We start from the raw sequence: 16113 nt of genomic DNA, 5'->3' as shown, positions 1-16113 counted from the left end.
TTTTCAAACAAGCTTGTGGCACTTATATATTATTTTTTACAAAACAAATACGACCCTTGGAGTAGCAGAATCCCATATATGTCTAGTACATAAACTAGATTTAAATTCAATTTTTTTTTTTAGCTTTTGAGAGTAGTAAAGATGAATATTCGAGGGAAAGGGTGGTATACGCTATATATCCTAAATTTTTCTTCATATTATGGGAAATTCGAAATGAGTACTGCAAATATTGAAACTTCACCCCCCCCCTTCCATTTTGTTAGAGAGGAAGGCTCAAATGTAAGAGATGAGAAAATCAAAGAGATAAAAGAACCAAATATGTGTCATATTATTTGTATTAGTTTGTAATTATGTTATTAATCTTGATGTCTGAGAAATTAAATTACCAAGCTAATTATCATCATAGTTGCAATTAAAGGAATGATAATCTTCATTGTTAAAGTAGATGATTCTCATTTCTAGAGATTAAAATATCAAGCTTCTTGTTAGTTAAAATTAAAAAAAGTAAATGATAATTTTTTTATATTTATTAAAATATCTTGGTTTATTCCCCTGGATATCATCGGATATTCTAGCATCGAAAACGTATTCAAAATTGTTTTTTTTTTTTTTAATATCATGTTCTCATACATTGAATTCATAACTTGTTTGTAAGTAGAATTCTACAGGCTCAACGCGGTCACAAGAGGTAGTTCTCATACCGATCGTTGTCTTGTGTAAAAAAAAAAAAAAAAAAAGAAAAAAAAATATAGAAGGTAAAAAAGGAACCAATATACTTGTCTGGTTGAGGAGTTGCTTGGCTTTCATGATGGTGGGGCCAGTAAATGACAAAGCTCACATAACTTGATCAGTATGTCTAGTTTACTATTCGTTGGTTATAGACCCCACAAGGGACCCACTGATTGACAGAAATTGCACATAATAGTTCTTTTCTGCTTCGATCTTGAGTGTCTTTAAAAAGGTCAATCGAAGCCCCGCATACGCCAAGTTTCATGTAATTAATTCATGTCCAATGATTTTTTTTAATTTTTTAAAAATAATTTAGCTTCAATTTTTTATTTTAGAATATATTAAAATAATATATTTTTTTTAAATTATTTTTAACATCAACCCATTAGAATGATCTAAAATATAAAAAAATATATTAATCTAAAACAAAAATAAAATTTAAATTTTTCTAAAAATATTTTCCAAATATAATGCCAAACAAAGAATAAATATTGCGTGTTTATCACTCTTTTTTTGTTGAATTTTTTTTAACACTAAACATAAATCTTTTTTAAATATTTTTGACTATATATATGTGTAGCAATAAATTAATTTTTATTAAGAGTTAATACAATATGAATAATCATTGTTTAGTTTACAAAAATAAATAAATTAATAAAAAAATTAAATTATGTTTCCTAAAAACATATCCTTCTTTTGTAATAAAAAAAATTCCAATCTTACCTTATTGCATATTAAATGAAAAGTGCATTTTAAAAGATAACTTATGCTTATGTTTTTCAAAAACAAAAGGATTAACTTACAAAATAATTAAAAATAAAAAATACCAAATTATAATTTAACCATCAATTTATGCCATCTCCATGCAAATCTAAAATAATTTAAAAATGATAAATTGTTAATAAACATCTGATTTAGCCTAGGAACCTTGGGAAGTTTATTTTGACACAACATCAATGATTTATTGTTAAAAAAAAAAAGGAGCAAATATTTACAAAATATGAAAGATAAGTGGGATGTTTTTCACATTATTATTATTTAATATTTGAATTTAAGGAAAAATTGAAGGAAAATAAATTATTTTTGAACTAAAAGAATGACTTAATAAAATAACTTCATCACTACACTATAAAATTCTCTTTTACTTTGTGTTCATACATAAGAAGTCTATTCAAACTAAAATTAAGATAATTGTTATTATTTAAATTATTTTATATTTTTAACTTGATTTAAAAAAAAAAAAAAAAACGTAATAAGCTTGTGCCGCTATCGGTGGCCTGACAATGGGGAAACACATGACATCGGTGAAAGGCCATACATCTACTAAAGTGAAAGATATTTGTTGGCTGTCTGCCTCGCTTAGCTCTCATTGCGTACGTCTGGTTTTGGTTCATTCTATTCCACTTTCTCTTCTTTTTTTTTTTTTGGCCTTTTTGTTGATGTATGATGCAATCTTTTCCACTATGGCATGTATCCCTCGAGGTTCACTCCTTTCACTTGCCCTTTCATTTCCACTAAAAATTTGACATGACATGAAAAATAAAAACCTTCGGATTAGATAATATAGGAGAATTCAAAAAAAAAAAAAAACTTTGTTGTTTGAGCTAGGTCTAAATGACTGCACTTCCAAACCTCAAGGATTCTCAGACATCCAACCGCTTTTTCCGACCTAAGTGGTTAGCTATTCTTCTCTCTGTGAAAACAATGTCTGGATTTATTTTTTTCATTTTCCATAACTATGCATGCACAAATTATTCTCCAGCGCACACATTTTTTTATGCATGGTAGCACCTCATATCTACGACAATTGTTACACCACTCTCTGGCCATCCCTGGGGTGCTAGCTTTTCTCATGCGCTTACTCTTCATGCCTATGAAACAATCAATGGTATCAGTGATATTTTCACCAATGATAGAGCACATTAAACTCAACTTCCTGGGAAAATACTCTTCTTTTCCATGAAAAAAAAATTAAAAATTGGATATATAAATACATCAAGTTACTAGGTAAAAAAAAAAAAAAACAAAGCCGTGGTTATAAAAAATATAAGTTCTAAGCCGTACATCATACAAGTTCTAAGTCTATCCTTAGCCATGCAAGATCATGAGTTCTAGGTTCTAAGTCCTACATCCATGCATAAATTACACACAAAATACACAATCCCTAAAACTTAATTTTATTTTTCTCTTCCTATATATTATTCTCTCCTTCTACTTTACTAATTACTTAAACATCAAAAGGTCCATTGTTCCAATAAAGGACTAGGTTTTTAGAAACAACTTAGACTAGAGATAAAGGTCTATGTTCAAGCCCATCACTCCACCAACCTACAACACTACCATAGAGAGCCTAATTTTTGTCTAAAGTTTTTTCGTGACTTCATCAGTGGTGTTATTTATGGGAATGTCGAACCCTAAAATTGTATCTCTATGAAGGGCAACCTAGATAATTATGACGGTCTCATAGATCCTTGAAAGTACATATAAAATGTTATAATCACTCTAGAGCTTGTAATGCAAAAGAGTGATGTTACGTGCAAAATTTTACCAATCACATCCCGTGGATCTAATCAAGTAAGGTATCGCAGCATTAAACCTAGCTTTATCCTTGGATTTCATGATCTTTACTTTAAGCTAATCTCTTGCTTCAACAATAATATTCAAGCTAAAAAAAAAACATGACTGAGCTCTTTTCCATCACCCAAAGAGAATACGATAGCACCATAGCATATCTCTAAAATTTTAATAAGGAAATGCTAAACGTGGAAGATCAACTCGAACTCAATACTGTTGAAGCCTTGATTAGTAGAGTCCATAACTACTTTTTATAAGAACACTTGTATACTCTCCCTAATAGGACTCTTCTTAATGTAAAACAGATGATGAAGAACCATATTCAAGTAAAAGAAACAAGTGCGACAAGACAAGGACACCTTGTTTCCAAATAATATAATCTCTACAATGCCATTAGTCTCCTACCAAGGCATCCACGAGGAACATCAAGGGGCCTTTTTATGATTATCTAACATTCTCTAAGATTCTGACATGCTTTTTACCACCATACATGCTAAGGTATATGTCACTATTCATGAAAAGGATTTTATATGATACTTACCTCTAATGAAGTGTGGCATGAACACAAGAAACCTTAATAAATTTTGTCACTTTCACCATTACCATGGCCATAACATTGAGAAATGTCATGCCATGAAAAAAAAAATTGAAAGATTAATCTCTAAAGGATACCTTTAACAATTTATAAAAAAAGAGATACAACTTGAACAAATAAGGAGAAACCGTTATGCCCAAGATCATATAATTTTCAAAAATCATATCTCCAATATCTTTTAAATTTTTGAATAAAAGTAGTAATGTTTCTTAATATCTCTAATATCTTAAATAAAAAATATATATGATGAAATCTTCATATCTCCAATGAAAAATCTCCATCGTGAGATCTTCATGTCTCCAAATGTGTCTTCAATGTCTCTAATTATAATCTTTATACTGAGGTCTTCATCTCTCCATGCAACACCTTGTTACATAATGCTTTAACATTGTTTTTATGATCACAAAGTATTTTACATGTTTTAAGTAACAATATTATTTATTGTAAAAGGAACACTAAAAACTAATGATATCTTATCTTTTGCAAAAATATTAAGAAATTACAAGAATAATTCTCATGCAAACACGTTAATAAAAGTCATAAAAGGTAACATTTATATTTTAAGTATTTCACCCCTGCCTCCACTTTTGCTTATCAAAGTCTTTTAAACATAAGTGTTTAAAATGCTTGAAGGGGTGATAATACAAGAAAATTAAATGAAAAACTACATATTTAGGCCAGGCATAGTGGCACCCTATTTCTATGCTGATTACTATATATTTCTTTGCCTATCTTAGTGTGCTAGATTTTCTCTTATATCTACACTTTATACCTATAAAATAGTTAGCGACATCACCAATATTTTCACCAATGACAAGCATGACATAGCAACCTATGACTCAACTTCTTAAAGAAAATCAAGTTTAACTTCATAGAAAAATATTCCTCTTCTTCATGGGAAAAGCTCAAGGAATGGTGTATAAATACACCCAATCACCAAGTAAGAAAGTGAGGCCTTGGCCATGAAAAATACAAGTTTTACATCATATTCCATACACGTTATAAACCTATTTTAGGCCATGTAAGGTCGAGATTTCTAGGTCCTAAGATTTGGAATCCATACATAGACTACACACAAATACATCTCCCTATAACTCCATTTTATTTTTCTCTTTTTGAATATTATTCTCCTTCTACATTTACTAACATAAGCATCGAAGGCTTCATTATTCTAACATGGAATTAGTTTTTCAGAAACAACCTAAACTAGAGATAAAAGTTGATGTTCAAGCCTATCTCTCCACCAAACAAGACGCAACCATGGAAAACCTAGTTTTTATTCAAAGTTTTTTTCATGATTTTATTATATTCAATTATCTAGGGGTCTTGCTATTTCTTGGATCTCTCCTTGATACTATAGTTATTGTGAAATATATTAGTGAATATGTATGCTTTAGTAGATTATGTACTTGCCATTTCCCAACATTTTTTGGGCCACATACTTCATTAGTTTCCTAGGCTAATTATGCATGCATAATTGATTTTACTAGAGTGTAAAACAATATTTTTTATGAAATAATAATTTTATGCTATCACAAAAAGAGAGAAGAATTCTTCTAATTTACCGCATGGAAATACTTCATGAGGATCGATCATGATTAAGAATATGTTGAAAAATAAATAAAAAAGATAATTTTCATGAAATTATTAAAATAATAAAGAAGTGTAAAATATTATAGTAACATTGTTAAATACAAATGCAACATACAATTGGCTCTGTGAAGCCTATTTGCAATGAGACTTGTCGCACGTCAAAATCCATGCGGCGTCCGATGGTGATTTTTCATTTGTTTGCTGATTTTGTTTTTTGGAGTCGCCACCTAGTATTTTGGTCACTAGGAACCCTGACTGGTCTTTCAGAGATTTTAAGGTAAGGGATTGGTTGCGTAAAGGGAAGGTATTAGCACCCCTAGTACGCCCTATCTAAAGTAAGCTGCTTGGTGTTTGGTTTGCTTTTATAATTGCTATAGTGTTGGTGTTTTCTAATTCCATCAGTTTTTCTAGGTTTGATTCAAATTAAATTTATTAAGATATAAATCCAAGGAGATTCCATGTGCTTTAAAAGCTCATTTTTCCCTTAGTATTTCATACTTTTATGGCTCGTAAACCGTAGAGTCAAAAATTAAAATGTCCTTAACTATAATCTAGGTTTCTTTCAAGGAGGTGTGATGGCTTATTATTCATAGAAAAATATTTTGGACATTAATCACTTAGGGTTTCTTTATCCAAACATTAACAACGAATAATAACAAATTATTCCCAATAATATTTTGGATATTCAACCCTTTGGGATTTCTTTATTCAAACATTAATGGTGAATAATAACAAGTTATTCCCAATAATAGTTTGGATATTCATCCGTTTGGGATTTTTTTTTATCCAAACATTAACGGTAAATAATAGATGAATTACGCCAAAAAAATAAGATTTTATATTTTTTGAAATATTGGTCAATACCCTTTAGAGTTTTACAAACATGTTGTAAAATCCAAAAATGCAAAGAAAATAATTTTTGTTGTGTTTAAGAAATTCATGCGAAAATACATTTTTGAAACTTCAAATATTTTTTTTTTTAAAGAGGAAATTCAAAATATATTAGAGTATTGGCCGTATGCAACACACAAAAACATTTTTTATATTTTTTTTGTAAAAAAAACACAAGCATCACAATTAATCGCAATTAAAAACAACAAACCATGCGCATGTATTCTCAAAGTTCGCAAGAAAACTTAACAGTCTAAAAAAAAAAATATCAAGGATGGCCCTTTGAACCCAACCCGGTTATTGGTCCAAACCAGTAACCCATATTGCCACAGTTGCATGCATATGCATGCTACGGTGGCAGAGTAATTAATCTGGCCAAAACAAGGAAAGAAAGATTTACCTGCGGCTGGAGGTGAAGTGGGAGATGATTGGTTGCTGCTTACTTCTCAATTTCCCCTTGTACGCTTAATTTATCCTCCTGGCTTAGATGAGGCGTTGACATGCCAAACCATTTCAACTACGGCTACGATCATGCCAAGACCCATATGTCGATTAAGACCATCAAACATCCACTAAGCAGCAGCCTTCTGATTCTTTTTCTTCACTCTTCCAGGACAGCCACCTCTTGCCTTTCAACTCTAATGTGCCTCTGTTCATCCTGCGGAGCTGTCGTTGAAGAGTTTCCATGCCAGCCTTGAACACGAGGGTCTGAAGCTGACGCTCAAAGAAGTTCTCAACAGTGAGGGCCATGACATAATCAAGCTTATTCTGGTTCTCCTCCAGAAGACCATACCTGTTCATCCTGCGGAGCTGGCGCTGAGATGAGCGAAGGCGATGGCGCTGAGATGACTGGGCGCTGCTCATGAAGGAAGATCCGGCCTGCTGCTCACAGCGGAGACAGAATTGCTGTCATGCATGAGAGTTTTTGATATGGCTTTAATAGAGGCTGGAAAAAAAACATCCTGCTGTCATGTTACTGCTGCTGTTTGCCGCTTTGGGAGGAACGATCCTGCTACTGTGCTACTCTTGCTTATTGCTGCTCACAGTGTTGCCGTCTCATTCATGGCTGCAATAGGAGATCACGATGGGGAGAGAAAGTTGCTTTGATGAGTTGGTCACAGCGTTGTTGTTGATGGTTACAGTGCAGAGGCTGAAGTTGGCGAAGCTTACAGCGCTGTCATGTTAATTTTTGGTGTTGTTGTTACAGCGCTGTTGCTAAGGAAATAGCTGGCGAGGAGGAAAATTGCGGGAGAGCCGTTTCTCGGGGCTGTGTTGACAGAGAGGGAAAGTCGGTTGGCTGAAGGGGAAAATGGTGGGGAGGACCTGTTGGTTGGGAGCAGAGTGAGGGGCTCTTTGGTCAGCTGAGGGGTAGAAGAAAACGAAGGGAAAAGGCTGGAATCGGCTAATTCAGGTGAGGGAGAAGAAGATCTCTGCTGGTCTTCAATTTTGGCGTCCGAGAGAGAAGAGACGATGAGTTGGTGTTTTTTTTTTTTGAAGAAGAGATGATCAGTGGCTGCCTTTAATTTGTTGGCTGGGAGATGGGGAAGGGAGGCTAGTCCGGCAGCTTCTTTTTCTTTCATTTTTTTCAAGCAGGGTGGGCAGCCGGCTGGCTTAAAAGAAATGGGTTTAGGGTTTTGTGATTACCTTAATTTTTTCGTCATAAAATTGCCCCTTTGTAAATTTTCTCCCCGGGTCAATTTTTCTCCCCCCCTTTGTATATAGCTAGATGTTCACTTATATAGAAAATCTTTACGCGTGCTATTTAAAGAAATATTGCAATAATTATTGCAGAGATTGTCTTCTATAACCGGCACCAACAAATCCCATATATATGGTATTTTATGTTGCAGTAATTATATATGATTCAATAAGTATCTCCTTGACATGTTACTTCCTTAATATTAGCGTTCATGCTCTATGTTATTGCCTTTATTTTTTTTTCTTTTTTTTTTTGAAAATTTATCAAAACATGGGTCAAAAATTAGATAACAACAAGACTTTTCAATTTAAACATAACATTAGTCTTATTATGGGTTTTTCTCTTTGTATTATTATATAAATTCAATTTTTTAGGTAGATTGTATATAATATTTTGTAAATGCATCATTCTAATTGTAATTTATTTGTTTAACCATTGTAAAAAAAAAAAAAGAAGAAAAAGAATTTTACCATCATTACACTATTCTTCAATACAAATAAGTGAAATAGCATTGAATATAAGTTTAGGTAAGAGAAATTGATGGTGCCATTAATTAAGAGTATTAGATCCAATTTTGATTGTGGTTTTAAGTAAGAATCCATCTCTTTTTCCCCGCCAAATCATTACTTTGGAATTTACAAGTAGTTTTGAATATTATTTTCTTTTTCTTTTTTATTTATGAAAAGATGATCCAAATTATTAGTGATATAAGTAAATAAAATTCAACTATGTGGATAACAAGAACATGGCTCACAATTTTTAGCAGCATTAATAAAAGAAAGGAAGCGGCTAGGATATGACGCATACCATAATGAAATCTTTAGCATTATCCCTATACTTTGCTTTGCTAGTGAGTCTGTAACATCATTAACTTATCATTCCTTGTAAATTAACTTGACACGGGTTATATAATAAATTTATAATAAATTAATAATAAAAGGAGTTTGGAAAAAAAATAAAGGTACGACGCAAAAAATACATGATAAAGAAGAAATTGACAAAAACACATGGAACAATGAAGAAGGGTAGTTGAAGTTGTGCATCCTTAAAACTATGAAGAATAAAGAAGATGAGTGGTTACCATGTGTTTTTCTATAATCCTCCTAATTTAAAGAATGCTGAAGAGAGGAGAAGAGGACAATCAAACACAAGAACAACTCAATAAATCAATAACAACTACATTACAATTTTGTAGGAACTTTAAAACCTATTTATTAGGAGGCAATAATCAATGGATAGTAACCAGTAAGCAAGTAATCAGTATACAAATAACTTACAGGTAATCAGTATATCAATATGATTGTAATTGGTAAGCTGATAAATTAGTAGGCTTATCATATAATAGGGTTCCGATTTCCATTATCAATAAAAACTAGAAAACACTAAAAACATTATTTCATGTTCTTTTTTCAAGACATTATAGTATGTGGTTATAATCAAAGCAAAGATTATCCAATGAATGTAAGTTCTTTAATCTTTAATCTTTAATTATTAAATTTTTATTTACATTTAGAGCATTAAAATATTTGATTACTTCTTATATATTAAATTATATTTTGGCATTGTTATACGTCATGAATTACAAATCTAGAGTTGTTGTAAAATCTAGAATTTAATTCTAGAATATAAATTGCTCACATTAGACTCGTTATCCAACCTTGAAACAAAACTAAAATCCTCTTAATTAAGACAGACATAAAAGAACCTATACAATAATTGGTGACCATAATGGGATTGTCATATTTATTCTTTGAAACTATGGCACTAAAAAAGATCTAAATTAGTATAAAGGCTAGAAGTAAAAGAAGAATTAGTGGATGTCTATATTGAAAAAGAAAATAGATAATCGATCCTTCAAAGGAAACAAAAAGAAAATATAGAAGGAACCAAGTTTATAATTATAAAAGAGAGATATTTACTCATTTAATAGAGAGAGGAATAGGCTAATAAGATACTCAAAGAGAGTTATAAACATTTTACTAAAGAAATTGAAGAGATATAAAATCAAGATGAATATAATTGAAAATTATTATAATGGGATTGTAGCAATTAATGAAAGATTAACTCATACCATTTTAGAGGTTCTTTTCTCTTTTCAAGCCTTTTTATTCATTTTAAAAACTTGTTTGCCTTCGATTTAAGTCATATTTCCATCATTGGCTAATTTATCATTTCTATAACTATCCTTAGGTAGAAGCTTATAAACATTTAGATCAAAGTTATTTGCTCATTTATTAAGGAGTCTTGTGATATTTACGACCACCAATTCAGATTAAGGAGTAAACCCTTTCAATAAAAGTTTTGAGATTTTGGTCAATGTAAGATTAGTGGCTAACCAGATCAAGGTTTTTAAATCCCATGGTGATGTTTTTTTTTATCCTTAGCCAAAAAAGATTGACCCTCTTTTCTTGCTGACTCTAGGATATAACATAGTACCATGATCTCACATGATACCTTATTGATGACTGGCTTTTCTTCTACCTTTCCTTTTTCTTTGTCATTTATGAGATGAGTTATTTCTTCTTTTATAGATGATTTATGCTCTTTTGAGCTATTAAAGTTGACTTTTCCTCTTTTTTTGTAGTCAAGTATGAGATATAGTTCTTCTATTATAAAGACTTAAAACTTTGCATCGATAAAATAAATTAGGACTATTATAAAAGGATCGGTATCCATCATTATCTTTCTCACTTATCCATTTTAATAGTACTTAAAGCATTGGATAAGTGTTAAAAAGACAAAACTATTTTCATATATCCATGACCATTCAAGTAGAATGTTGTAGGTAGCTTTATCATTTATAACGTGAAAAAGTGCATTAAACTCCATATCTTCCATGTTAATTGCATGTCTTATCTTTTCCATGGTTTTTTTCCCTTCTTAATTAAGGCCTTAAATCATAAGATGACTTGGGGAGAGCTTATCCATAGAAGTCTTAAGTTCTTTTATGGTTTTAAGAGGTAGTATATTAACAACTGAACCATTATCCACCAAAATACAATTCACCATCTTTTCAACAACATAACCTTTGATGAGAGAGAGAGAGAGAGAGAGAGATTATGGAGTTTTGATTTGAGCAACAAGTCTCTAGTACTAAAGGATATATATGGTACATACATCATGAGATAGGTTTGAAAAGTCATTATGACTTTTCTTCATGATTTTTTTTTTGTAAGAATTTACTCACCACCAACTTGATAACAAGCAATGTATACAATTTCTAACCCTCTTAGCTTTTTTGGCATGTACTCATTAAGAGTAATGGCTTCCTTAAAACTTAAGCTAGCAAAACCTCTTTTCTAACTGATATGGATTATTTTTCATATCCTTTAGTGAATCAGCTTATCAATCACCTTCTTTACTATTAAGATTCTTATTGGAGTTGGATTTGTCATTTACACATGTTTTCCCTTCATTTTCTAGAGGTCATAAAAGTCCATCATTTGTTATCTTGATCCTCACATGAATTAGGCTTTAAGTCGCTACCTTGAGGTATAAAGGTTATACACAAAGCTTGACTTGAAAACATGGTAAAGCTCATAGGCAAAAGGATATGAAGTTTTATTGGTTCAAATGAGCCAAAACTTATTATAATGAGTATTTGGTGCAAACTTAAACTCACCATAGTCGTGGTGTTGAAAGTTGTTATTTCATCATTGAAAACAATGTCTTCATTGTTATGTAGCTTTATGATCTTGTCTTTTAACATAACATACTTCTCTATAAGATGGTTGATTAGGTGGAGGTATTTTCAATAATTTAGGCTGTCTATTTGGTTTGCTTATTCAGGACGTTTCACCCTTGGCAACTCGATGAGATTTTCATTGAGCAAATCATCTAACATCCTTGATATGTTTGATTTAAGGAATGAATACTCTTTTTTTTATCGCTCTTTCAAGGATGGCCTTTTCCTTTCGCTCTTTTGAAAAACAATTGGTGTTATTTAATCTTCTTTTTTTTTAACTCTAGTTGGTACCTTTATAACAACAAAGTTAATTGTTAAAGATTATTTTCCCTTGGATTTTGGAGTGATATTTCCAAATTTACAACCTTTAGACTTGTTGTTTTAGGCTTATGCATAGGTAACTATAAGTTTTCAACTACAACAATTCTAAGTTTCATGTGCTAGAGTAGTCAATTCTTTAAAAGACTTAGGTTTAATGCCTTGTAGAATATAACATAGCCCTCAATATATCTCTTAAATGTACATATCTATAACAGAAATATTGGTGAGTTAATCCTTACAATTAAGGCTAAGGTTTTATTTCGATTAATGCAGTTGATGACAGGCTCTTTTGTTTATTGACATGTACTAGTGAGTTCGATCATGGTAATCATATGATGAGTTTTGTAGAAGCATTTAAAAAACTCAAGTTATAATTGCTCCTAATTATGGATTAAGCTAACCTCCAAGTCAATGTACTATTGAAAGGCATTATCTTTCAAGGAACAAACAAGTTATTTTACCATAATATCACCATCAATTTTGACATTATTTCAAGTCTGCATAAATTGAGCCACAAATTGTTTTAGATTCCTTTTATCATCAAATTACTTGAACTTTAATTATTGATAGCTTGGGGGCATCTTTAGTAGGATGATCCTTTATATGTACTATCTTCGTGTAAGAATATAAAGGTTGAACTAAAATTTCTACATGGTCTACAATAGCCTCCTTGGTAAGTTCTTTCAATTGATTTGTGTTAAAGATGTTATTAGTAATACCATAAATATTCCTTGTAGCTCTGAATGCAGAATTCTCAATAATATCCAAATAATCTTTTTGCAAAGTCTTGGTAGCCAAAGTCTAGCCTCCATCATACATGCTCATGAGCTTGTTCATCAACTTCATTATTTTATGATCGTTTGGCTTGAGTGAAACCGATAGCCTCTCGATGAGTGTTGTTAAGTTACCCACTTAATCCTTGAAAGATTTATTTGTAAAAAATAATATAACAATCCTCAGATTCTTTCCTTAAACTTGATTTATTACGACTTGATTATTTTTATTAAATCAAGTCAAGATTTGTACTTTTCTAGAACACGAATTTAAAAATGTGTTTCAAAGCGAGATTTTATGATTTGATAATTTGATTATTTGAAGAATACCTTTGATTTATCTTCAAAGTGTTATTGAAAAACTCTTATGAGGTGTTTAACCTTAATTCAGTAGAGCTTTGTTTTTTTTAGACTTCAAGCATAAATAAAAGATGCTTGAGAGCTTTTAAAATAGTATTTTTGCTTGAAAATATTGTCTTGAAGAAAATTTTGTATCTCCAAGCAGAATCCTCCTTGTCTAGGGTGAGACCCCTTCTTTATAGAGATATGCAGTAAGGTCTTTTGATAATGTCACATGATATTATTTTATTAATTGATTATTATCTATAATTGTATTTATAATAAAACTATCTTAGATATTGCATCTCACATGTCAGTCTTTTGTTTTCCAATAAATATTTCATATTATGTATTTCAATTTTACTTTATTTTCTAATGTAAAAATAAAATAAAAATGATACATAATAGAATTTGATTGGTAGAAAATGTTTCCTTTTACAACAAGATTTACATGAGAAAGTCTAGGCATAAAGTAAGGCATATATGCACAAGAAAATAAATAATAATAATAATAATAATAACAATCTTTGGCTTTGAAGGAGAATATCTCGCAATATTCCCTGATTGTGGAATAATTCAATTAATCAAAGGCTTAGATGTTACATGATTAATTAGTCTACACATCTTGATCATGATTCCATCATAATATATAGATATTATTATTGATCAGTCAGAAAGAAGGAAGCTAAATAGAAGTCTGGAAATCATCATCAATTATTTAAGAAACTCTAAATTAGAATATATCAAAGCAGGAATTAAATAACTATTCTTAAAACATTTGAACTAGATAGATACATTTAATTTACATAGAAAATTAGTTTTATGGATTATCCAACAGATTGTACGTATTTTAGTAGCATTATTGTTTTTTTTTTTTTAACACTTGACGTGACAGCAGGCATAAAAAAATCACAAATAAAGAAAAAAAAAACATTATAAAAACACCAAGAGAGTAGAGGAGTGGAGACAGCATTCATACTCATAAAAGCAAGGAGAGAAAAGAAGCGTGACGTGGAGTTCTTTGAACCCTGTGCCCGCAAGCAACGGCCAAGATTCGCTCTAAGTCCCCCCCATCCCACTCCTCCTGTTATCTTCTCTCCTTCTCAACCTTTTCCTTCCATTATCACTCACTCTCTCACTCGCTCTCTCTCTCTCCCCCTCTCTCTCCCTCTCTCTCTCTCTCTCTGGTGTCAAAGAACGAAAGGAAGAAAAGGGAGGGGAAGGATGTTACTAGGGAAGCGTCCAAGGGGACCCATGAGAAGAACGGCAAGCATGACTGGTATCACCGTTGATCTTCCTAGCAACGTGGACGCGGGCTTATCAGAGCCTAATTCCGATAATAATGATACCCTTCATGTAACTGCGGGACCAGAAGAAGGGTCTCTTGATTATCATCACAACAACAACATGGTGGATGCTTTTGATGGTGGCAATACTAGTGGATTCTTATTACATGATCAACGTTTATTGGACACCATGGTGTCACCAAGAAACCACTACAGGAGCAGTGACTCTAGTGATCATTTTGTGGAGGCTGCTCATTTCCTGAGGATTTGTGGACTTTGTAAACGCCGGTTGGGTCCTGGGAAAGACTTATTCATGTATAGGTATGTTCATTAATTTGTATTATATATAACTTTTCTTTCGAGTTATTTGTTGGATTTTTTTTTGTTCTTCCTGTCGTACTTTTCTTTTATTTTCATGAATTCTGAAGGATTTTCTGCTTGGAAGTTTGGTGGACATGTAAAGATCTGCCTATTACTGTATATTGCACTTTAATCTTATGAAAAATTGGTATAATTTTACAAAAAATAAAGTTATATAATGAAGTAAATTATTACATCCTATTATGTTCAGTCATGAACTAAATGCAGAAGTTTGTGTGAGATTCTTTGTTTTTTTTTAAAAAAAAAAAAATCTGAAGAAACTAATCTGCTCGTGCATCGAATCTCAGCTTTCTCTTTTCTTTTCTTTTCTTTTCTTCCCTTCTTAGTCTCAAGTACCGTTTTGCAAATTCAATTCTTAAAATTTACTATATTAGCTATTCTCCTAGTGCTATATTATAAGGCGATGACTTTATTTTATGGAGTACTGCTAGCTTGCTTGCATTAGTGTGTCTAATATATGTTCTTTTTTTGTGAGTGTGTGATGATATTGCAGGGGAGATATGGCATTTTGTAGTCAAGAGTGCAGAGAACAGCAGATGAAACAAGATGCGAGAAAAGAAAAGGGCAATGTTATGATAGCATCAAAGAACGAAGATCGTCATGCATCAGCATCCACAACAAGATCCAAGTCTTCTCGTAAAAGTGAAACTCTGGCTGCTGCTTGAATAAAGCCAGACACTACTGCTGCTCTTTAAGAGAGACAAGATCAAGTGTGATAAACGGTAACGCATAACGTTATTGTAGAATTTAATGGCAAAAAATGTAATTGCATATTAGCCAATCAATCTCCTCTACTATTGATGATCAGTCCACATATATTTACATGATTCCCTGCACCACAACATGTGGAAAACAATATTACAGCTAATTATCATGTAAAAAATGGCAGAAAATGAATGTGGGTGCAATTATGTATTGAGATGCCAATGGATCTGGTCTTTTTCCCTCTTGATCGAGTCTTTTTCCCGCACCTTTCCCAGGTTTTCCATAATTCTCATGCTTTATTTCCCTTTTACTTTCACTGTGGATCATTTGTATACAATTAGCAGGGTCGTTCTACTGCATAGGAAATTATATATGATATTATCTTTAGTGTTGTTATTATATGGGGAAAGAAAAGCTATTTAAATTAATGAAGAGCTCCTGAATATATCCTGATAGAATAAATTATTTATTTTTACTGGAGTTCTTACGAGAACCAACTTTGGACAATAATCTAATCTGAATATATATACGTTTTTTCTATC

At 31.6% G+C, this 16113-nt stretch overlaps 1 protein-coding gene across 1 annotated transcript; it reads left to right on the top strand.

Moving 5' to 3' along the window:
- Positions 1 to 14219: 14219 nt before the first annotated feature.
- LOC118043557 (FCS-Like Zinc finger 6) lies at positions 14220 to 15816 on the top strand. The gene is made up of 2 exons (XM_035051573.2): positions 14220 to 14806; positions 15360 to 15816. Exons 1-2 carry the CDS (start codon positions 14424 to 14426, stop codon positions 15529 to 15531), a joined length of 555 nt encoding a protein of 184 aa, XP_034907464.1. The 5' UTR covers positions 14220 to 14423; the 3' UTR covers positions 15532 to 15816.
- The last annotated feature ends 297 nt before the right edge of the window (positions 15817 to 16113 follow it).

The sequence above is a fragment of the Populus alba genome, chromosome 7, assembly GCF_005239225.2.
Source record: "Populus alba chromosome 7, ASM523922v2, whole genome shotgun sequence".
NCBI lineage: Eukaryota > Viridiplantae > Streptophyta > Magnoliopsida > Malpighiales > Salicaceae > Populus > Populus alba.
This window is presented reverse-complemented; position numbering and strand designations above follow the sequence as displayed.